The sequence below is a fragment of the Lipophrys pholis genome, assembly GCF_963383615.2.
Source record: "Lipophrys pholis genome assembly, chromosome: 20".
NCBI lineage: Eukaryota > Metazoa > Chordata > Actinopteri > Blenniiformes > Blenniidae > Lipophrys > Lipophrys pholis.
Genome location: NC_137648.1, coordinates 10,405,145 through 10,428,168, shown reverse-complemented (window position 1 = coordinate 10,428,168; position 23,024 = coordinate 10,405,145). Strand labels below are relative to the sequence as shown.

Here is a 23,024-nt window from a genome sequence, read left to right as displayed (position 1 = left end):
ATTTCCCTCTCGGATTAATACAGTATTTCTATTGTATTCTCTTTAGAAATGTGTGCATGGTTTGTGTGTGTGTGTGTGTGTGTGTGTGTGTGTGTGTGTGTGTGTGTGTGTGTGTGGTGGTGGTGGGGGGGGGGGGGGGGGTCTTCACTTGGGAACCTTCTGTCTCGTAATCTGCACATGGATGATTACATAACTTGTGTCGGAACATTTCCGCGCTGAGTCTAAACCAGCCTTCCAATATTTTTTGCATCGCTCTACTTAACTGGATAGGAGCCCCTACCATTCATTTATCCCATGCGTATTATTTGTTTACTGATATTTAGCTGTCTGTTTTTGATCAGGCAGTCGGCGAACGCCAATGTTGTTGTGCTGCGGGGTCCTGCTGGTTGACTTTCAGTCAGAGGTTCATGATTCTCAGTTTGTTTCTGAGTTTCAGTGTTTGACAGATTGAGGCGACCTGAATGGATTAATTTATTAATCCGTCTCTTCATCAGACATCATGAACTTGATCAGATCTCGCCTCTCCGTCTGCAGCCTCCTCGGTTCGTAGCTCTTCCTCCAGTTTGACTTTTGTTTAATAATAACCTGCTGCTTTCACCATCTCCGCCCACCTCTGCTTTTAAAGAAATGGGCCGATCACTTTTTATCAGCGTGTGATGTTTAGTTTCCTTTGTGATCCGTTTAAAGATGTCTTCCAGACCTCTTCACGCAGGTTGTGTCGACAGAAGGTTTGATGTGAATTTCCCGGATTGTGAAATTGATCTTGCATCTCAACAACCACTGAAAATCTCCTTAAGACACTGTGGCCTAATGAACTGTTCTTATTCACCATGATAGGCTATCTTTACACCTAACACACCTTTTTAATATGCAATGATATGCCCCGGATTGTTGTGTGTGATAAACCTTCCTATACTAGTTCAAAATACTTCAGAAAAATTGCAATAAGACCAAACAAGTGAGTTAAGTAAAACAAAAATAATAAAAGGAAAACCAAAATATATACGGAGTGACGAGTTAACCCGAAAAGTAAACTAAAATTTAAAAAAGAGTAATAAAGTGATTAATAGAAAGAATAAGAACACAAATAGGGTCAAAAACAGTAATAAATTCTGTACAAATCTCCACAATTTAGGATGGCTAAATGTTGTTTTTTTTCCACCTTTTTTAATGACCTTTATAGTTTTTGTTCTGTGATCGATTTTTTTTTTTTTTTTTTTTTAAACATTGATCAAAACAGTGAACTAATCAGTGTTGTTTTACGTCCGCACAGGTCGGAGGTGTGTTCAGGCCACTGAGACGGTTTCCTACAGAGGGATGTGCAATAAACCACAGGAGGTCAAATCACAGCCTCCGCCAGCGATGCCAGCACCAGGTGAAGTTTGGAAGATGGAGTAATTGTTTCTCCAGACACCCGTTCAGTCTTTGTTTAGTTACAGAAATCTATTAACACTCTTTTAATTCTTTCCTGTAAATTTCTACAATTTTAGTTTGAGATAGATTTACTCCACCACTGAAATTATGAAACACCGTCTCTGAAGTTGTTGGTCATTTCTCCAAACAACTCGGGTGGATTTCGCTCGTCCCAGGTCAGAGGTGCCAGAGCTTCGTGTGAGAAAGTTATTCTTAAGTCCCCGAAGACCGAAGCGAGCACACAGGAAGAGGGGTCACCGTACAGAGTGATGGGCTGAGTCATTGGGGCCACGCGGATTAGCCGACTTCCACTCTGTGTCTTTGTTTTTCCATGTAGAACCACGTCCTGCGTTCAAACTCCCAGGCTACAGACCCTCAGACCTGGACAAGAAGATTCTGATCTGGACGGGGCGCTTCAAGACGGTAGAGCAGATACCAGATACCGTGTCGTGAGTCCCCTTTTCCTGTTTACACCAGATACTGTGATTGGCTTTTTGTGTGATTCAGTTAAGTTACATCACAGGAACAGAGCTAACTAATTGGATGAGCGGCGGCGCGGCGTGCAGCTGGTGCTCAAGGGACGCTCAAGTTTGAACGGGGTGTCTGTTTGTGGCTGTGGCTCTTGATGTCAGGGCGGAGATCGCTTCTGATCTGCTGCTGTGATAAGATGTCTGCCCGGCGTGCACAGAACGTGCAGCACCCCCACCTCCCCACCCCCTGCACTCATCGAGCTTAGTATCCAGAACAAAGCTGGCGTGAATTAGAATCATTTTGTGTGATAAATATTGACATAAGATTCCAAGAGCTTGAATAGCTGATGATGATTGACTCTGTTGGACAAAAGAGCCTGCACGTCACTCCTTAGCATCCATAAATATCCACAAAGAGCTAAAACACCGAAGTACCTCGCACTTTTCAACCACTATGTTGGTACAAAGTGTCATGGGAATATTTTGGTGAGTCTTTTGTGCGCCTGTTATTGTTTTTCTTTAGGTTTGAGATGATTGATTCAGCCAGAAACAAAATCCGAGTGAAGGCTGCCTACATGATGATGGCAGCCACAGTTGGAGCCTGCTTAGTAATGGTGTTCTACGGCAAAAGGGTGAGTGAACAAAGGCCGTTTTTTTTTTTTTTTTTATTGTTGAATCACAGCCTGAAGGTGAAACTTTGATCCCGTCGTCTCACTAATAAACTCAGGGCTGGAACTGTTGCACTACTCCCCAAAGTGTAAAGATATCAGATGGTCACTGACACCCATTCTGCAAAATTCATGCATTTTCTGATGTCTCTTGATTTAAATGTTCACACTTGACTTCACATTTTCATGTTTTGAAGGGAAACAGAAATGTTTTAATGCACAGGGTTATTTGACTTTTGATTAATTCAATATCTTTTTTTTGTACAGTCTACAATAAAAAAAAAAGAAGAAAAGCATTAAATATCATGGAAGGTTATGCAAGAAGCAAATATCAGTCTACACCTATGGGCAATTCAGTTAAAAGACAGCCTCAAATGTATGTTTTGCAGTATGGGAAAAGAGCAGAGTACCTGAACATGCAAACACCGCACAGAAAGGCTCACAGGCCCAAACCAGAGTTTTTTAACAGATGAAGTCCGAAGAAATCCTGCAATAGTTTCAATTACAGAAAGTCGTCAAAGAATCTGTTATTAAATGATAAAATATGTGGCACTTTATATTGTTGGTCACATTCAGGTACACTTGCACACAAATGGTGACAGCTGCCATGTAAGCCGTTAAATCCATCGCTTGGGAGTAATAAGAAGTCAGCGACTCAAGAACAGTTTGACACATAAATTGAGGAAGATGAGGGATCAAACCTGCGACCTTGCGATTGAAAGATGGACTATAATGCGTCATATGATTAACTTTTTCTTTTTTTTTCAGGCTGCAAGAAGAAACGAGTCCCTGACGTCTCACAACATGGAGAAGAAAGCCAGATGGAGGGAGGAGTTCCAGAGGGAGCAGGAGAAAGCAATCGCCATGTCGGAGAAGCCGCAGTGATCCCGACTGGTTCTAGTCCCTGTTCCCGGTTTTTAATTCACCGCAGATTCAGAGCTCTCCACCCTCGTTCACCGGCCGAGTAGCACATCCGATTAATAAAGCAGTTCATAGCGAGTTGGACACAACGTGATTTTTCAGTAAATTTGAAGCGCAGAGTAAAGTTTCACCTACTCAGGAAGTATCTGCTGAGACTTTCAGATGGCACGCAATGGGAAAGCGGCAGTAACAGTGGCAGTGTTTGGCTGCGTCACAAGAAAACCTAAAGGACAATTCAATCAAAGCAACAATGCATTCAAGCTCTTACCTTTCAATCTCTAAGATAAACACCTTACATAACCTGCTTTTTCCATTTTTGTTTCTCAAAAAATCTGATTTCTTTGCAGTGAAGGTACCTCGTGTAATTAGGCCCATCTCTTCACATCCGTGTTTATATATAGTGAGCGCCCAAAAAAAGAAAGAAGCTCAATAAACTAATTCCTCTTGAGAAGTCTCGTGATTATATGTCCTTGTCTGATTCTGGTGCGTTCAGACGTCACAGTTAAAACATCCAGCTGGTTAGGGTTACTTAAACTGAGGTCATAATCCAGTCTGTGTGGCAAATAAAGAAACTGTAATTGCTGGTGTACATACTTGCTCTGACTGGGCAAAGGAAAGGAAAACCCACAGGACAAACACACTGACAGAGAGGAAACCAGAGTGCTTGGATAAAAACTCAATGATGCACTGGAGGAACTGAAGTCCAACCAGAGACACTCTCACCATGAAGCGAGAATACAAACAACACTGGGCAGAAAATTGTTAAATAGTTTTGACTTAACATTTGTATCGTCGATCTTTAAGACCTTGTAACAACTAATAACATAAAATTTTTATAATTTTGGCATTTTTTTAATGATAGTCAAATATATAACATGCCAATAGTATATTAGTACAGCTGAGCCATTACAAGAGCATTTTGCCAATAATCTAATAAGTTATTACATGATTAAAGTAGCATTACAAATCCTTTCAAATTGTTATAACTTCATGTAATAATTAAGATTTCCTTGCAGGTTTTGTGCAATGTGCTTGACTATAGTGGAAAACATATACAAATATTGCAGCACTCTATGGTTGTTTAAAATCTACTATTTCATCCCTTTATTGGCCATCATTGGATGTTACAGGCCTCATTCATATATAGAATGAAACGCAACTCATGTCAAACATTTTTAATCCACTTGCGCAATATATCCGATGTTGGTCAGGTCACATTTTAATCCTGTTATTTTGTTTTGTTTTTGTTTTGATAGCTTAAGTTACAAAATGGGAGCATTCTTACGCTTGTCTTTTTCTATACACATAAATCGGAACCGAACACTTCCTTAATTTGATTGACTTTTCCACCCCTTTCCTGAATGCCTCGCCTCTGGACTGAAGGAAGAGCGCGCACTGCGAAACAACTCATCAACACCAAAACTCCAAATTCTGCTAATGAAAGGGACTTTTACAAAAAAAGAAACTTCCACTTGCACCATCATCCAGCCACACAGGTGCAGATGAGGTTTCCAGTGACCTTCAGCCTTTGTCTGTAAACTGGCAGAGCATTTTGCATTTTCACGTTTGGCCAATATATAACCTCTAGAGGTACGAGTGCTTCAAAATGTTTTCGTTTTTTTTTTTTTTTTTTTTAAATTTCCACGACGTGGCTGCACCTAAAAACGTCGAGGCGTCGATTCAACTGATTCACTGAACACGGTTGATCATGAAACGACTTTTATGCAAATGGGACAACAGGGGACAGATGCACAAACTCAATACAACAAACATTAATGAACATGTAGAGCTGGTCATCTCTTGTTGAGACGTTGGATGAAAAGTAAGCATTGTAAAGACGACTTGGTAAACAAACATTCAGTTCAGCTAACTATAAGGTGATCACCAGGAGTTTCAAGTTTCAATCTGGATTTTTGTTGAAATCAAAGGATTTCTGTAGAACTAGGATTATGGCACCATCAGCTACATGACAGATGCTAACCCTCAAATAAAAAAAGGATTTGATTTTTTTTCTCTCTCTTTAAAAAAGACCAACTTCAGGCCGAAACACGTTAATCATTTGGCATGATCAAACTGGAACATATTACCTGAATGTGTGTTGGAAAGTCACGTTTTTAGACGCTCACAGCTAAACAGCCAATTTTACAGATAGAGATCCAATTGTCAGAAGTAACTTTGTCAGAATAAAGTTCTTCTAGCTGTGCCGAGGCAGCATAATCCTCTGATTGTGAGAAATGTGCTAACAGATTCAGTCCACAATCTGATGGAATCCCTTGGTGGGAAAAGGGTAAACAGTGTCATTCTTGTCATACCAGAAGGGGACCGAGGATACAAACTGCCCCTCTTTACACCTCGCTTCCTGAGGAGGGAAGAGCCATGTCATCAACCAATTAAATAGTTTATGTCGAAACTATGGTATACTGTCGATGAGCAGGCATCAGTCCAGAACTAAAGTGCAGCAAATGAAATGAAAATATGGTAAGATAATAAAAATCCCCACTGGTCTGCTGCTAGACAGAATCCAGGGTTATATAGTCTTATTTGTCTTGTCCAAGTCTGTCCAATTGTCTCAGTGCGAGGGAAGACTCCAATTCCCATGGTTCCATGGGGTTATTCACATCACACACAAGAAGGCAGGAGGCAGTCTAATCCCTCCAAGGTGGAGCCTGTGCAGGTGGAAAAGTCCCATTAGGTAGAGGAATGCATGATATGAGATCCAGGAGGGATTGCAAGCAGCCTGGTTTGTCACTGACGAGCTCCGCCCCTTTGTAACACAGTCGAGTTCCTAATGTGTCCATCTGCAGTCGGAGACGGGCCACGAGGGTGTCCAACCTCCGTGTTTGAGTCGATTAAGTGCCTTTTGTAGAGGTTAGCCGAGTCCTTGGCTTGGGCCTGGCCACGCGGACCCGCGGTGGGCGGTTCAGTCCGGCGACCACAGTCGAACGTGGTCAACGTCTCAAGGTCAGTCCAGTGTTTAGGTTAGATCATTCTTCTCTATGCGTGTGGGAAAGGGATTCTTTAAAGACAAAAAAAAAAATTAAAATATTACAAAAAAAATCACGTCCATTTTTGTCTGTCTTCAGAGTCTAAAATGCTTCGATCAGACAAGCAGTGCAGTCCGAATACTCCCACCGACTCAAGAGAAAGCGATTGGCAATCCTACAGGAACATGGAGAGGTGCTTTTCATTCGGGATTAGCCCAGGACAAGATCCAAAAGAAATATGTTGTGTTTCAGGGAGTCTGCGAGGAGGAGACGCTGGGTGCAAGACAGAATGATGAGTGGAACCTTCACGAACTGGCTGACAAGACTGCAGAACTTGACCCATGTTGGACGTATGCACACACGTGCGCCTGTAATATTACATTTTTAATAATCGCGATGATGATTAAATCAACCTCTCTGACGATACGACGGGAGAGGGGAGGAGGGGCAGGAGGGTTACTGCCACCCGGGATCATGGCATCGGGCAGAGAGTGAGAACAGTGAGCATGGGCGAGGATGAGCTTTGAGCACGAGGAAGGATTTAGCATTATAGCTGAAAGCCCTCCATCGGGGCCTCGCACTGCTGGAAGAGGAACTGCTGCTGCTGCAGGTCGACGGCCGGAGCCAGAGATGGGTCCTCGTCTTCAGTGTTGAAGTAGCGCTCGATCAGGTCGAAGGCTTTCTGATATATTTCCTGGTTCTCGTGACCCTGTAGGAACTCCAGCTTATCCAGACCTAACGAGAAGAGAGGAGAATTGCACTGAAACGACTGGATGTCGATTACCACACAGCTGATTGAATAGAAAGTCAGGGGCTTGTTTGGGAACTCTCAAAAGTGGCATGACAATATTTGAATGGCTAATTTCTTCACAGGAAAAAAGTGTGTATGATTTGAAGTCTGTATTGTTGTTTCAGCTTCTCGCAGACCATTTGCTGTGGAAGTTAAGTGCGTTATGGCGTTTGTGCTCACCGTAGGCCTCTTCGATGAGTGCACAGTACGGGTTGATGCCTCCGCCCCTCTTGGCCTCCAACTCTCCCAGTCGCAGGATGTTCTCGATGCCGTTTAGCGCCACCTGAACTATTTTGGAGTCCATGAGTGTGAGCAGGTCACACAGAGGTTTTATGCAGCCAAGTTCCACTAGGTGTCTGCAGGAAGTAGCACACATACAAAACAAACACTTACCTCACTTGGGCACTGAGACAAAGCGGCTTCAGATGACTTGTGTTATAAACAGCTTATAAGCATCTTCTAGCAACGTTGAAAACATAAGCGAACAAATCCTTCCCCCCAGACCAAGTTTAAGGGACACGAATACTTAATTTATCAGTTTGAACCTGTTTAATGGATGTTTGCATTAGAAACTTTCTCTCACATGAAACTGTACTGCCCTCTAGTGGATGTATTGTTTCACAACCGCAGCAACATAATGGGTCACGGGAGTGTGAAGGCAGTGACCCCTGACAATGTTTGAAACAACCGTAGCAACTTACATGCCTAAAGAAGCATATTTGCGCTGTAGTCCTGATACTAACTTAAAGTTATTTCATTTCCTAAGGCTATAAAATGTAATCCTTTAGCGCAATCTCCTCAGTGCACTTTCAGCATCCCACCTGATTTGTTCTGCAGAACCCCCCGAGGTGGCGTTGGTAATGGCCCAAGCTGCCTCCTTCCGTGTGCGAAACTCTGCTACTTGCAGGATAGTGATGAGAGGAGTGAGCAATCCTGCATCCATCACCATCTACAAACAGATAAAAAAAAAAGATTTCGTATCTATTCTCTTCCCACCACTGTCAACCAAATCTCAAACTTATTTAGTAGGAAAACACAAACCGACCTGTATTTGTGCTCGGTTCCCTGCAGTGATGTTGGAGATCGTCCAACAGGCTTCCTTCTTGATTGACTCCTTTGGGCTGCTCAGCAGGTGAAGCAGGGACTGCAGTGCTGAGCAGTTCAGGATCACCTAGAGAAAAGTAAAATAGGTCGGACACAAAGTCAGATAAATCCAGCTTCCTTCTGGGAAGTATTTCACCTGTTTGTGTAGCTGTAGCGCCTACCTGTGTCTGTAGATCATCTCCAGTGACTATGTTTCCTACAGCTCGCAGTGCAGGGGACACCACTTTATAATCGGCGTGCCTGGAGTGAAGCAGAAGTACAGTGAGTGAACAATCGGGTTGTTCCCTAGGTGAAGAACCTTTACTTTTTTGTTGTTTATGCAATATCTGAAAATGTATGAGGAAAACGTAAATTCAGAGTGTGAAGACTTAAAACTTATAGCTGGATTGTTAGATCTAACATGCAACACGACACAAGTAAGATTATTACTGCCTTCATTAAACATAACACTAAGATGTCTTTATACTCAACAAGTAATACACGTATATGGTTTTCTAACAGAAATGTTTTAGTGAGGGTCTTACATCAGTAATTCGACCAGCCTGCGACAAACTCCTGAGTCAATAACAGCTTGGATTTTATCATTCGGGCCATCAGACAGGTAGGAAAGTGCCCAGCATGCGTCGGCCAGGATGTCTGTGTCATTGACAAAGAGCAGCCAGGACAGCACACTGAGACACGGGGACACCTGGAAGACATGACGAGGAGAAAACACGTCCATGTTAATGTCAGTGGAAGCAACAACGTTTCTTATATTGAGCTACTTCATACAGCGTGTGACCTCGAAAAGTAAGATATGATGTACTTTTGCAATGTGAGAGGTGTGCTGTTGCCATAGTGATATGTTTATCTTGGCAAATTACCTTAGTGAAGTCTGGAGGTGGGTTCTTTCCTCTGCACAGGTTTGACAGTGCCCACACTGCATTCCTCATCATAGTTAGACGATTTTGTTTGGCCAATAACCTGAGAGAGGAATTTTAACATTCATAAATTAAAAAAAACAACATAAGGGCTCAATATTGAGTATTTCCATGTTTGACAAGAATATTTAGTTACACTGAGTTGCAACTTACTGCACCAGCGAAGGCAAAATGTTGCAGTCTATGACAAAGTCTCTGCATTCTGTGCTATCTCCTGCTATGTTTCCCAGGGCCCACACTGCCTGAGGGGCAACAAAAATCATTCACGTTAAAGAGGAACCAATAGTGAAATTATTCGTTTTTCAAGGGCAGTTTTAAATTTTGATCAAGTTCATTTAAAGACGCATAAAAAGAATGAATAACCAGGAAGGTCAGGAAATCCTCTTTACCTGTTCCTGAACATCTTCGAAATCTGAGCTCAGCATCTCAATGAATATGGGCACGGCTCCGGCCTGGATTACCACCCGTGTCTGGTGGGATGTGCCCGACGCAATGTTGGTCAACACCCACGCTGCCTCAAACTAAAATGTAATTCAAAAAGTATTGGAATTAGTATGGCAGAGAACAAAGTGCACAGGCCTTAAAAATATATTGTTCATACAGGAAAAGCATAAAGAAGAAAATAACTCATCCGGGTCACCTCATGACCTTCACCATTACTAAGATTCACTGAAGAAAAGTACCTGCAATGTGCAGTTTTCTCTTCTTTTCAGGAACTCAACAAAATGCTCCACCACACCTGGAGTAGCAATAACCTCATCGATGGGTGGATTGGGCTCTGTGTGAGACACACAGCATAGTAATTGGAAAACAGTGAATAGAGTCAAACCTGACAGCTTAATGACGCATATTTAAATACATCTATTAATATTCAAAAGCCTTATGAGATTTTATATAAATTCACTTTTTCAATTGTGCAATAAAGTAACACACAGGGATGCTACTGAGCAAGCAAACTGTGTGTGATTGACAACAACATCTACGTAAGAATGAAAAAGAACTAAGGCACCCTTACCTTTAGAGAGCAGTTTCCTAAAGCGCTGAGTACCTATTAGCTGCTGCTCAGGAGAGTTTGAGAAGATCATCTGGATCATGTCCTCGGAGATCACCCCTCCCTGGGCATCACAGCAATGGAGATTAAAAAAAAAAAAAAAAAACAAGCACAAATTTGTGATAAGCAACTTATGTGGAGTTTATGATGGCATCGTCTACGTTCAGCTGTCACAGTGGCGAATGCTTTCTCACCATAAGAGGATCCATGTTGTTGGCCTGGGACTCCAGGTAGCCACTATCGACCATCCCATCGTCCTCCAAGGCGCCATCATCCTCCACAGTGGCAACATTCCTCCTCTTAAAAAGCTGAAATACAATAATACTTAAGTACTGATGCATTGCTGAAAAAAACAAACAATATATATCTACTCCACATTGTTCCCTTGACCACCTGGACAAATCAGAAAATGCATTAGCTTATGAAGCCACTTGCACAAAGGCTGAAACATCTTCCAAGACATCCAACCAAGTCCAGTTGACCGGACTCAGTTTGCTTTAAGATAAAAAAAAATCACTCCCATAAAAAAACCAGCAACATAATATAATTACTGGATAATTTTGGCAGTAAGCTGTAAATAGAAGCCACAACTTTCTCAGTGTGCTGGAACAAACATCAATGCATGTAAACTTCTCTTACTTGTTCATCTTTCTTCTGTTTGCGGAGCTGCAGACCTTCCTCTTCCCTCCTTCGTCTCATTTCGTCTGTGTTAAGAGACTTGTTCTTGTAGCTCTTGAGTCGTGCATTGTCCTTACCCTGACTCATTGTGCAGCCTAAGAAGAAGCAGACAACTATAAATAAAGCCACCCCAAGATATTATCTAAGTTGGTGTTTAATGCCTTATTTACTTTATCTAATCAGTTTCAAACAGGCGTGATGGGGCAGGGGCCATCACCTTTCAGATTAGGGTCAAGAAACATTTAGCACCAGATTATTGTGTTTTTAGCTTGAAGTTCTTGACCGCTGCCACAATCTGTACGATACAACACAGCATTGATCGCCAGTTTAGTGTTTAGAAATGCAAACAAAAACCGAATAAGTCTTCACACGGCAGTAAACAAGGCCACCGAGGTCTCGTTCCTCTCAACGAAGATTGTTTTTACAAAGGAGGGCATCTGAGGTTACCAGCTAGCAGGCTTAGCTTCAGCGACTTGACAACGTTGCTATTAAACATCACATTACATCATTATTACGCAATCAGTGGCAATGCTTGCTACAATCGAGTCAGAAGCAAACAAAGTCAAGCGGAGACCAAATTAACGAAGGGTACAGTTGGTCAGCTGGCGAATGTCAAAGCCCGTTGTTAGCTCCATTAACTAGCATTAGCTTAGCTCCGAAATGTAACGCTTGGCTCACGCCACAACCGGACATCCATCAAATGATTGCCATGCTAACAACTCAGCAATCTCGCTAATATTACGCGTTGACAAACATACACAGGCAAAACACGTATTTTTTCTCGACATTTGACCTGTCAGATTGGGCTCCGTAATCCCCTGGTTCGCTAGGCCACCGTTCGTACAGCCGCCGCCGGTATTGCACTGCGCATGCGCCAAACCATTCCCGTCGCGCGCCCGCTCTCTCCTCGCGTTCGCGTCAACACTCCGGCTTCGCCCACGCGACGCCTTCTCCTTGTAAATAATTGACAGCCCGTCTCCATTCATGTAAAGCGTTACGTGTGTGGTGCTGTTGGCTCACACCTGCACGGCTCTGGTTGGAGCGCGTGCGGGTTAATTACGAGTCTGAAAGGAGATCAAACTATGTATCAACCTCAAAAACAACACGAGCGCAGGTGTGAGGTTATATATGATACTTTTTTATCAGGGCACGAGACACATGTCGGTGTGTGTGTGTGTGTGTGTGTGTGTGTGTGTGTGTGTGTGTGTGTGTGTGTGTGTGTGTTAAGTCTACTCCTGAATTCAGTTGTCATTATATGGGTAATATAATGAAATTACAGCTGCTGCTCCCTTACGGATCAGTAAATAAAAGTGCGCAAAATAAAACATGTAATATAAGAAGCACTCATAACATAAATATATAAACAGAAAGTTTTAAACTGTTAAAAAGGCAAATAAATAAACACAAAGACACTTTATAAAAGCATCATGAGCTTGAGATTAAAAACACTAATGTCCAGCTCTTATTAGTTACATATGAAAATCTTGTATCTCCTTATCAATATGCCGAAGCAATTACGATTCATAAAACTTGGTGTTTTAACTTTGTAAAAAGAACAAAAAAAAGTCTAATGCCACTCACACTGCCAAATAATGACTGTTTCTTTTTTGAGAACACCATGCGTCTTGGACCTGAAAAAACAAATCCTGAAAGTAATTTTCAGATTTCTGAACCTGTGCTTCTTACAGATTTCTAAATCCTAAATGTATGTCTCTATGCCAATACTATTATTATTATTATTATTATTATTATTATTTTATAGCTGTGAATAGCATATGGTGTCTCAGCGTATCTATATTTATATTACAAATCCAATAGTGTCACATTGTTGTTTATGTTGTTTGATTTCAAGCTACAACATATTTGTGTTTTTGAACCTACAACACACGTGCTATGATGATATTAGTAGAATGAAGCTGTGTAAATATTATTAAAACCAATACAATTGATCCCCGAGTCTCCAGTCTGCACAGACTAAAGCCGTTTTGTTGGTTTTTCTTCTTCTTCGGACACCTGGGACTGACTTTAATTAAAGACAGGTGTCTGGGGTGGCACAGAGGAACAATGTTGCCGTTTTGAGCCCCTTGCAGACTACAAATATGAGTCTGCAGCACCAACTCTTTCTTTTTTTCCCCTCCAAATCAACACAATGCAAAGACGAGAGAATGTCCAGTGTCCCGTCCTGTCCAGCGGGGGCAGCTTCGACATGTGGCATGACTACATGAAGCTGGGAGGATTGCTGTGCCGCTGGCGGGAGGTGGACCGAGATGACCCTGCGGGGCAGAGAGAGAAGGACCCCGGGGAGCGGAGGGAGAAGGACCCGGGGGACCCACCGACGCTGACCTGCATCCAGACTCCACCTCGCTGCCACACCGGGAAAAGCTCCGCAGGCACGAGCACCGCCAGCAGCCCGTCGAGCAACAGCAGCAACTGGACCTGCAACGACTACTGCCGCTTCTGCAAGCAGAACGGGGAGTCCGCCGCGGTGTACCGCTCACACAAGCTCAAGTCCGACACCGGGAGGGTCACCTGCCCCATCCTGCGCAGCTACACCTGTCCCACGTGCGGAGCCTCCGGGGATCGCGCGCACACGCGCCGGTACTGCCCGCAGGCGCAGCTGCAGGAGACTGCCGGGATGCTGCCAGCGGTCAACTTCTGGTGAAATAAACAAACAAACAAACAAAAAAGCCACTGAAAGACTGAACCGGACAACAGTGTACATAATTACAAAAAAAAATGTGTTCATGTTGAGACAAACTGTTTCAGTTTTAAAGTTGTTTCATGTTGGACTTAAAAACAATGATGTCATTTGACAATACCACTGTTAAAATTAAAAAAAAGCTTGTTATTTAAACATTTTGAATCTTTGTTGTTGTTTTTTGATTTGCTTTACTATTAAACGTGAGCATATCCACATTTATAAACGTGTTGTATCTTTGTTTACACTGATGCGCAAACATCACACAAACTCAAAATCACATTTTTAAATGTCATTCAAACCAAAATGTGCCAATAGAACCAGATGATTATCCATATATTTATTCACTGCTGCCTTGTAGATGAAGGTTTTAAATGGTTTACTGAGCTCAAATTTCTTTTTATAATATAACTATCCTAATTATTACCTCTGACTTGTAGTGTGTTGAAACATATAGCACCAGACAATACATAAATACAATATTCAAAGAAACTTTTAAACTTAAACTTGTGAACTTTTTTAACTTTTATCTATTGAAGGAGTGAGTGAACGATGCACTAAAATCTTATCTTATACATTTTATATCGAACGATATAACTGCTCTTATGACGTGAAGGACATTTTAGTACCACATGCCACCTCTGGATGATAGTCTGGCTTTATCTTTATAAACATATTTGTAAAGTGACAATAGGTTGGGCACAGTCGGGTAACATATTAGCCACAATCAAATTCCAAATACCACTGGAAGGTCCGGGTGGTGGATTGTACATCGTGAACGGGACAGATATAATGCAAGTTAAATAAGGATAGCACATGTTCAGTTATGTGAATGAAAGGAATTTTCAAATAAATGCTGAGAGAGAAAGAGAGTGGCAGCGATAACTGGTATGAGGATGAAGTTACTTTATTGAATATATCTGAGGGTTATACAACATAGCATTTCATAACAGCTGAATCCATTGGTCTTTGGATTTGGATTATCATTATTTTAAACACAGGAGACAAAAAAAAAGTCAGTCTATAGAAAAGAAAATGTAAAAAAATATATATTTATTTATATAAACGAAGCAAATTGGAACAAAAGCATTACTATTGTCTCAAATAGAATAGGACAGAAGCTAAGCTAAATTGTCCTACCCCACTACGATATAACTTGATCGAGAAGAAAAGCAGGAGATACAAACAACAACAAATTGGAAGAATCTCTCTCAGTAACTATTATACAACTATAATTCAATATAGTAGAATGAACTTCATATTTAACATTTTAAACTGTATGATGCTTTTACTTTGTTGATGGCTTCCTCCATGTTGATCCACAAAACCAACCATCAATGTGGAATTCAAGTACAACGAAGATGTTTATGTAAAATGTGGTTTCCAACGTAACATTCCTCTATATATCATTGTGACCACCCTCTATATGTTTATATCTGTAGTTTATTTGTATTTATCTTAGGCTGAGGTCCAACTATAACGCCACCTGCACATGCAAATATATATGGTTAATAATGTCTGGCCATATTGTCTCTGCAATTACTGTAGTAATCGTGAAGTAAATGTTTCAGAAAGCACAAGAATAAATCATGAGTCTGTGTATGTGAGGGAGTGAATTAAAATGAATTTCATTTTGCTGTTTATGTCTTCATGTGACTGAACCTGACAGCGAATTAGTTGTTGTGGACGACAGTACAATATCTCCTCACAATGGAAATCCAGTGAACATACCCAGTCGTGACAGAAAATATAGAAAAACCTCTCCTGCAGTCCTAAAACAGGCTTTGATGTCAACTGAAGGCTAAATTGCTGGTGAGTATGAAGAAATGTGTGTGACTCTTCTGTCTCTTTGGGTTTTCCCTGGAGAATAAAGAATAAAGGGAGACACGAGGTGACTTCATTTGAAATAGAGTTTCAGTCTCTGATGGAGCAACAGCGAGACCTTTTGAATGTCTGGGCCTTGGTGGGTGACTCAGCTGGTCCCAAACAAACAAGCAAATCCACTTTTTCATTCTTCTGTGAAAGTTGTGGAACAGTGATAGAACTTTCACCAGCGAGCAGCGGGGGTGAACATTTTTTGAGGTAAAAGTTGAAATTCCACAATTTTGCGATAATCCGTTGGTCGTTCATTACATAGCTGACCTCACCTGCTGATGCCAGTGGTAGATAAATACCTGTTACCAAACATGACTACCAGGTCAAAGTCTGTATCGCTCTATATTATAGAACCTCATTGTAAAGTCGAGTCAACTGAGGTGATAGTATTTTTTATTTTATTTTTTTTTTCCATTCAGTTTCTTGAAAACAAAGGACACGTGGGAGTCTGTAAACTTTGACGGGGTAAGTTTCAAACCAATACACGTGCAGGAGTGTCATAAAAGCCCTGCTGTTGCACAACGAGCCCTTTTTAATCAAGTCGAGCCCCTCGTCAGCCGCCACTTTGTGCTCACTTCTCTCTCTCAAGAACACACAATAATCGGTACGTTGGAGGATGTTTTAATTGTTGCTGATAATGTTTATGCCAGCTATGTGATCCCCGGGGCTTTTTGATCGCCAGTCAGTTGTTTCTAACATTAGATTGTGTTCTGATTGAGCGTTTTGGTTTGTTTTTAGAAGAGTTGACTCTCCAACAATGGCAAAACACAACATTAGCCTTGCGATTGCCATTGTGCTCTCGCTGGTCTTCTTCATCATCACCATGGTGTTCACTGCTCTGGCTGCTCCAGGAATATGTAAGTCTGACTCCTAATATTTCATTAATGGACATTATGTTTTACAATTATGGCTTCTTCTTTTTTTTTTTTGAAATCTGATCACTGTGATGTTCTTGTATTCAACACTGTGGGGAAAATGCTGCTTCAAAGTGTTTTCTGCAATCTTAAAATTTGTTACCCACAGACCCGTTTCTGTACGACACACGGAATATTTCAGAGGGGTTTATAACTGAAATCACACCATCTGGATGGACCTTTGCCATTTGGTCAATCATTTATGCCTTCCTTGCACTACTGTTGGTCTTCATCATTTCTGGTCTCTTCAGAAAGTAAGCCCTCGCCCCAAACTATGACGGCCAAAGAACAACTGTGAACATGATCTGTTGCAATATGTATTGACTTCTCTGTCATTTCTGTCTACAGAAATGCCTATGGTTACGTATACTGCAGCCCGGCTGTTCTGCCGCATGGATTTTTTGTGACTTTGTGCCTTAATCTGAGCCTCAATGTTGCATGGTTGTTCCTGTGGGACAGGAAGTGAGTTTTTTTTTTTTTTTAAATTTGCATTATTCATTTCATTTTCATTAATTCAAACCGAAATGTGTTTGGATTCTTTGTATCCCGCGAATCTGTCTTAAATCATTTGTTCCATGTACATATTTGGCGTTGAACACACAGATTTAATAAAAAATGGTAAATGCTTTTCAGTGCATTGTGTCAGAGGGTGAAACTTGAGGTGACAGGGATGTTGAGTTTCTGTTAGACTACATGTTATTTAATTCAGGATGAATCCTAAGATTGGAGGTTTAGACCATGAGCAGAAACTATCAATTACTTGAGCAATAGTAAACAAATGCAAAGAAGGGAAGCTGAGCAACTAAATGAAGAACAAATCTGTACGCCATACATCACGCACTTGCAACCTTTATAAAGTTTTACAACTGACAAATAGTAAAATATACTTTATCCTCTTTTTTTTTTTAAATTCCTCTCATAGGTACACAATTCCTGCTCTGGTGTTCCTCATCTTAATCGCCGTGACAAACTACACCTTGATTTTCTTCTCCTGCTACGGTCTCAATAACTACGGAGCCTGGCTCAGCAAATACCACAGAGTGGACCTGTGGCTGCACCGTGTGTTGGTCAGTTGGTTGACGTGTGGCAAATGAATACGTGTTTATCTGTCACTTTGCAGCTGCTTTCTTCTCTTTTGACAAATATGCTTAATGTCTTTTTTTTCTCTCTCATGTGAGCTTCTGCTCTTGTGTTTCTTACAGATTCAGAATGGCGTCGCCATCTATGCCACATGGACAACCATCGCATCTCATGTGAACCTGAATATTGTGCTGGCTTACGATGCAAACATGTCCCCCTCAGATGCTACCACCGTCTCACTCTCTGTTCTGACTGCGTTGTTGGTTGTGTGGTGAGTGCAAAACAGAGGAAAAACTCAAGAAAAACGAGTCAGTTTCAGGGTGAAACCGCCGTCCAATAATGTTTTGGATCCATCACAGGTTTATCCTGGAAAACTTTGTCCTTGAGAAACATGTGAGGTTCATTCTCATCATCTACCCTGCTGTGATTTGGGCCCTGGCGGGGGTATTCACAAACAACCACAACTACGATGCTCCAACTCGCAACAACATCTTTGTTGGTGAGAACATACTAATTGATCACATTGGCTCTGTTGTTTCAAATAGCCCTATATGTGACATATATATATATATATATATATATATATATGTGATATATGACATTAATGCTCCGCTCTGCCTCTTTCTTCCCACTGTAGCTGCGCTGATAGCTGTCGCCTGCACACTGTGTGCCCTGCGCATACTTTTGTTTGTTTTGAGGCAAATCAACAAGCCGACTTCAGAAGACATAAACCCTGAAGCCATGTCTCCGATGGAGATTGCTGACAAGCAGAAAAAGATCTTTAAGTGACCATGCTGACTATGCCGATGTCCTAATGCCTTATGTAAATTGTGATTTTTTGACTTTCACCACTGTAACAAACACGTCTGTTTTGTCTGCGTTTTATTGTCTCGCATATTGACTTTTTTTTTTTCCTACATCGCCAAAATTCACTTTTTGTGTTACTTGTATGCTTTTGTGGAATGACTTGCTGAAAAATAAACATGTTCAATCAAACAGAATGTGAATGTCTTTGAAAGTTCCAACTAAACAACTTAAACTCTTCAGAGAGATGGTTTCATGAATCATAATTGAATCATTATCAAGAGGAATGATGTGACGAGGCAGACAGAAAGTCTCTGTGGCATTTCTTCAGACACGCTGCTTGATATAACATAAAGTTACACAAGTTCATAACTTGGTGGTGTTGTATGTTTAATCGCATCACTTTTCAATCTAAATATATTAGAGAATCCTTTTTTTTTTTTTTTTTTTACAGTATAATCTATCATGATTTTGCATTTCACAATTCATAAACCTATTTAGGATGCTTTAGGAAAATTAGCTATGAACCCTCTCCCCTTTCATAAATCCAGACTCATTATTTACCGTTATAAAAAAGTTTCCAGAATGAAAACACAGATATTAGTAATCAAAACAAAACATTCACACGTCACCTGAAAAAAAAGATTCATACCCTTTTCATTGTTTTACAGTGTTTTTGTTTTAATGCTGCTTCTGGTATTGAATTGGTAATTGAAGGAGTAATAACATAATGAATTAAAGCGGCACGCAGCGTTAAACGGATCCTCGCAGAGGTCTGGTGATGCGATGGCGATGTGGGCTAACTATCACATCTAAGTGTGGAAAATGTCAAATTCAGGTGGCCTGACGTGCTGCACATGTCTTCTAAATGTCTTGGATGTCGGTGAAACAGTTTGCCTGTTTTAGACGTTGCAAATGCGAAAGCCGTGTAGGGGGCGCTATAGAGCCCTTTTGCCAGACACATGCGCAGTGACCACAAGTTATACAATTTTTAAACTCACGTGTGTGCAGATTTCTATGAAGGTCTGAGCACCTTTAGGCCGTCAAATATGCAGCAGTTTCGGCTGTAAAAGAGTAGTAAAATAATAATCATCTCCTGCATTCCAATAGGGTCGCGCTCAGCTCTGCTCTGCTCCGACCCTAATAAACAACAAAGTACAAAACAAGGTTAAACGGTTCTGTTATTCAGTGTGTTTTCTCATTATGAAACCTCAGGGGGGAAATGTTTGCCAAGGTTTTATTATGCCTTGCACTATGACAGAAATGTATACAAGATAAGGGACGCACGTGGTCGCTCAGCCATAAAGGTTCATCTTACACAACAAGCTTTTCCATATAATAGACTGAGCCCTCCCCTCTGCACAGTTACTCCTCTCCCTCACTCTGGCTACTCAACTCATTTACGGAGGAGCAAAGCAAGGTAGGACCGGTTTGGTGGCTTGAAATGTTAATTGTGTTTGATTTTGTTACGCAGCCAAGCCCAAATACTTTACTATTGTGGACAGACCACAAGCAGCATGCACGTGGACTCGTGAGTGTTGTTACACAAGTAGATTTCATGCTTATGTATTCCGGAATGACATAATGTTTAAGTCTTCGAAAGAGAGCAGTCGGAGCTGCAGCAGGTGAGAGATTATCATACGCAAATTCAGATCCGAACTGTAGATGTAAAAGGGTATGAGGTGTCACTTTCCCACTTTATCTTGTCTAACTATTAATCTTGTTCGTTTTTCTGATCTGATTTCTTTTCCTTTATCACAGTGGATCACAATGGGACACCACAATCCTGGGCGTCTTGCTGCCATAACCGTGTTTATTGTCATTTACATCATAAGTTTGGTGTTCAACGGGCTGTCTGTTGTTGGAGCTGGTAAGATCAAGTTTTGCTAAACCGCTTTCTCTTGATTTAAACTTCTTTGGTTGAACTGTTAATTTGATTCTGGGCAAGGGCAGTGGTGGGTTAGAGGTTAGAGAGGCGGACTTGGCATCCCACTGGCTTGCTGGGAGCCATACTGGCAGCATACTGAATACAGTTAGAGTTAATTCTGAATAGGATGGGTTAAATGCAGGGAAGTAATTTCCCCAAATCGGATCGATGAAATACTCTTTGTTTCTCCATATTCTGACTCAACATGTGCATTTTTCTTCTCACAGGACCTTATGAATCCACTACAGGCAACGTTTCGGCTGTGTTTGACACACAGATCACGCCTTCTGGATGGACCTTTAACATCTGGTCCGTCATATACATCTGGCTGACAGCGATGGTTATCTACATCGTTGCGGGAATATGCAGAAGGTTGAGAGCACCTCTTTTATTTTCTGTTTTGAGAACAAGATATTGTGTTAAATTAACATACAAATGGGGAAATAAAACAGTCCGATGCTATTATTTGATTTGCTACATGATGAAAGTTCAGATATAGTTTCCACAATGACTGACCGCGCTGTGGCTCTTTTGTCTTGCAGGAATGGATATGGATATGTGTACTGCACCCCTGCGGTGTTGCCTTATGGATTCTTTATTTCCTGGTGCCTCAATCTGTGTTTCAATATTGGCTGGCTGCTTGTTTGGGACAGAGGGTAAGGCACTTCACTGTGTGGGAGTTAAAAAAATAGGTTTATCGACAGAAGACATGGCACATATTTCTGTCACTATTTTCTTTCAGGTCATAAATGTAAAAAAATAAATAAAAATGAACAGATGTAGTTCAAGAAGTTAATAGAAATTTCTGTTTCTCTGTTGATTTTCTCTCTCATAAAGCCTGATGATTCCTGCACTGGTTTTTCTTATCCTGGTCATCCTCACCAACTACTGCAGTCTATTCTTCGTTTGCCACGGCCTTCATATTTATGGACCCTGGCTCAAGAAATACCACAATGTAGACCTGTGGTGTATTCGAATTTTGGTTAGTATCCGGCAAACGTTGAGAATTCATAAGATTAATGATACTTATGTACTCGGGTTTTCATGTCGCGTGTGTGTGGCTGCATGTGCATATTGTGTCCATGCAGTGTTGAGGAGTGCAAAGTTCAAGGGCAAGGTGTCTTCGTGTATTGATCTAAAACGGACCTTTAAACCACATCTGTAGGTTCAGAATGGTGTGATGATATACACAACGTGGACAACAATTGCGACACTCATCAACCTGACAATTGTCCTGACTTATGAAGCCAAGATGGACCCAACAGACGCTGCCACCGTTGCATACTCTGTTCTGGCTGTTGTGTTAGTCGTGTGGTGAGAACAGATCGTTTAAAAATGATTTTAAAAAGACTGAAACTATGTAATATCCAAGTATATTTTCTCTTTAATAATCCATGAGATTCTGATGTTTTGTGTTTTTGGTATTTCCAGGTTTGTTTTGGAAAACTTTTTCCTTGACAAGCATGTGCGGTACGTATGCATAACCTACGTTGTAGTGATCTGGGCACTGTCTGGAAACCTGGACAAAAACTACGATGTCAATTCGCCCAGTCGCAATGGCATCTTCATCGGTAGGTCACTGATGAGCACTTCACATAAAATGTATGACAGGAATATTTGTTTACAATGTTAATCCTCATAAGCAATAATGCTGTAGCTTTGATAGCCCAGATTAAAATCTAAAAGCCACTCAGGAGACACAGAAAGCTGTACTAAATATCTTTTTTTTCATCGTAGTTGTGCTGCTGTCTACCGCCTGCGCGGTGTTTGTTGCCCGGATTATTTTGGTGGTTTGGAGACACTTCAAACAGCCGCTCTACGAAGGCACCAATCCTGAAGCGATGGCGCCGAAAGGGATTGCTGAAAGACAGAAGAAGATATTTCTCTAATCTTTTTGTATATATCATAACTGTGATGTAAAGCTTTATCTTAGAGAAGAGCAGCCATAAATTATTCAAGTATCCATTGGAAAGTTTCCAATGATAGTAAATATTGTCTTTTGTAAATATTATCTCATTAAATTGCTCTACAACCAAATATGACTTTCTTTCAACTTTGACTGACTGATTTAAGAACTTTTAAGACTGTTTTCTGACACGTTCACATGGCTCTGATATGATTATCATTACATACAGAAGATCATCTGCACAAATTCTCATCGTCTAATTCTAATCAAACATCTCTGAAAGTTTCTGATTGTTGGCATAAACATCTGAAGCCAACTGTCTTATTTTACATACATACATACATACATACACACACACACACACACACACACACACACACACACACACACACACACACACACACACACACACACACACACATACATACATACATACATACATACAGTACATACATACAGTACATACATACATTTTTAATCTGATGAGTTAAAGAATTAACAACAGACATATATGTGCTACCTACAGTGATCATGAGCATGATCAGATATAGTTTGTTAGTTTATGATCATCCATGTTAAAATGTACTGCTATGCTGTATGAGGTGAATGGGCTAGAAAACACAACAAAACTAAAGGAAATAGTAACCTGAAATTATTTAATATTAATTATTATTTTTGTCCCAAAGGTTTCATTTGTATAGTGCAATAATATCACGAACAGTGCAACATATTGCAGTATTTGGGGGGTATTTTCTATTTTAACCACATTTAATGATATTTAAATCTGTGGGACTTCATATGCATTTTACATTGTTGGGACA

The 23,024-nt window shown here is 40.9% G+C and overlaps 5 protein-coding genes across 5 annotated transcripts; 4 read left to right on the top strand and 1 right to left on the bottom strand.

Annotated features, from left to right (window-relative positions):
- The first annotated feature begins 125 nt into the window (after positions 1–125).
- fam162a (family with sequence similarity 162 member A) lies at positions 126–4,060 on the top strand. Its single transcript, XM_080489020.1, has 5 exons — positions 126–542; positions 1,274–1,375; positions 1,751–1,862; positions 2,407–2,515; positions 3,320–4,060. The coding sequence occupies exons 1-5, from the start codon at positions 500–502 to the stop codon at positions 3,434–3,436; spliced, it is 483 nt and encodes a 160-aa protein (XP_080345146.1). The 5' UTR covers positions 126–499; the 3' UTR covers positions 3,437–4,060.
- Positions 4,061–5,072: 1,012 nt separating this feature from the next.
- Positions 5,073–11,870, bottom strand: kpna1 (karyopherin alpha 1 (importin alpha 5); the record flags this gene model as incomplete). The annotated part of the gene is given in 15 exon segments (XM_080489019.1): positions 5,073–7,191; positions 7,427–7,602; positions 8,068–8,195; positions 8,292–8,417; positions 8,512–8,590; positions 8,875–9,038; positions 9,214–9,313; positions 9,424–9,512; positions 9,660–9,791; positions 9,954–10,048; positions 10,286–10,385; positions 10,516–10,629; positions 10,961–11,094; positions 11,793–11,840; positions 11,843–11,870. Coding segments are annotated over 15 exon segments (1,701 nt in total). The 3' UTR covers positions 5,073–7,003.
- Positions 11,871–13,148: 1,278 nt separating this feature from the next.
- On the top strand, positions 13,149–13,661 carry nanos2 (nanos homolog 2; the record flags this gene model as incomplete). Its single annotated transcript, XM_080489953.1, has 1 exon — positions 13,149–13,661. One exon carries the CDS (start codon positions 13,149–13,151, stop codon positions 13,659–13,661), a length of 513 nt encoding a protein of 170 aa, XP_080346079.1.
- A 2,439-nt stretch (positions 13,662–16,100) lies between these two features.
- LOC308125400 (uncharacterized protein) lies at positions 16,101–18,559 on the top strand. The gene is made up of 8 exons (XM_080489096.1): positions 16,101–16,176; positions 16,311–16,429; positions 16,596–16,740; positions 16,835–16,948; positions 17,409–17,553; positions 17,689–17,837; positions 17,926–18,065; positions 18,204–18,559. The coding sequence occupies exons 2-8, from the start codon at positions 16,330–16,332 to the stop codon at positions 18,353–18,355; spliced, it is 945 nt and encodes a 314-aa protein (XP_080345222.1). The 5' UTR covers positions 16,101–16,176; positions 16,311–16,329; the 3' UTR covers positions 18,356–18,559.
- Positions 18,560–19,774: 1,215 nt separating this feature from the next.
- LOC308125810 (uncharacterized protein) lies at positions 19,775–22,331 on the top strand. The gene is made up of 8 exons (XM_080489811.1): positions 19,775–19,790; positions 20,132–20,240; positions 20,525–20,669; positions 20,840–20,953; positions 21,135–21,279; positions 21,463–21,611; positions 21,729–21,868; positions 22,035–22,331. The coding sequence occupies exons 2-8, from the start codon at positions 20,141–20,143 to the stop codon at positions 22,184–22,186; spliced, it is 945 nt and encodes a 314-aa protein (XP_080345937.1). The 5' UTR covers positions 19,775–19,790; positions 20,132–20,140; the 3' UTR covers positions 22,187–22,331.
- Positions 22,332–23,024: the final 693 nt, after the last annotated feature.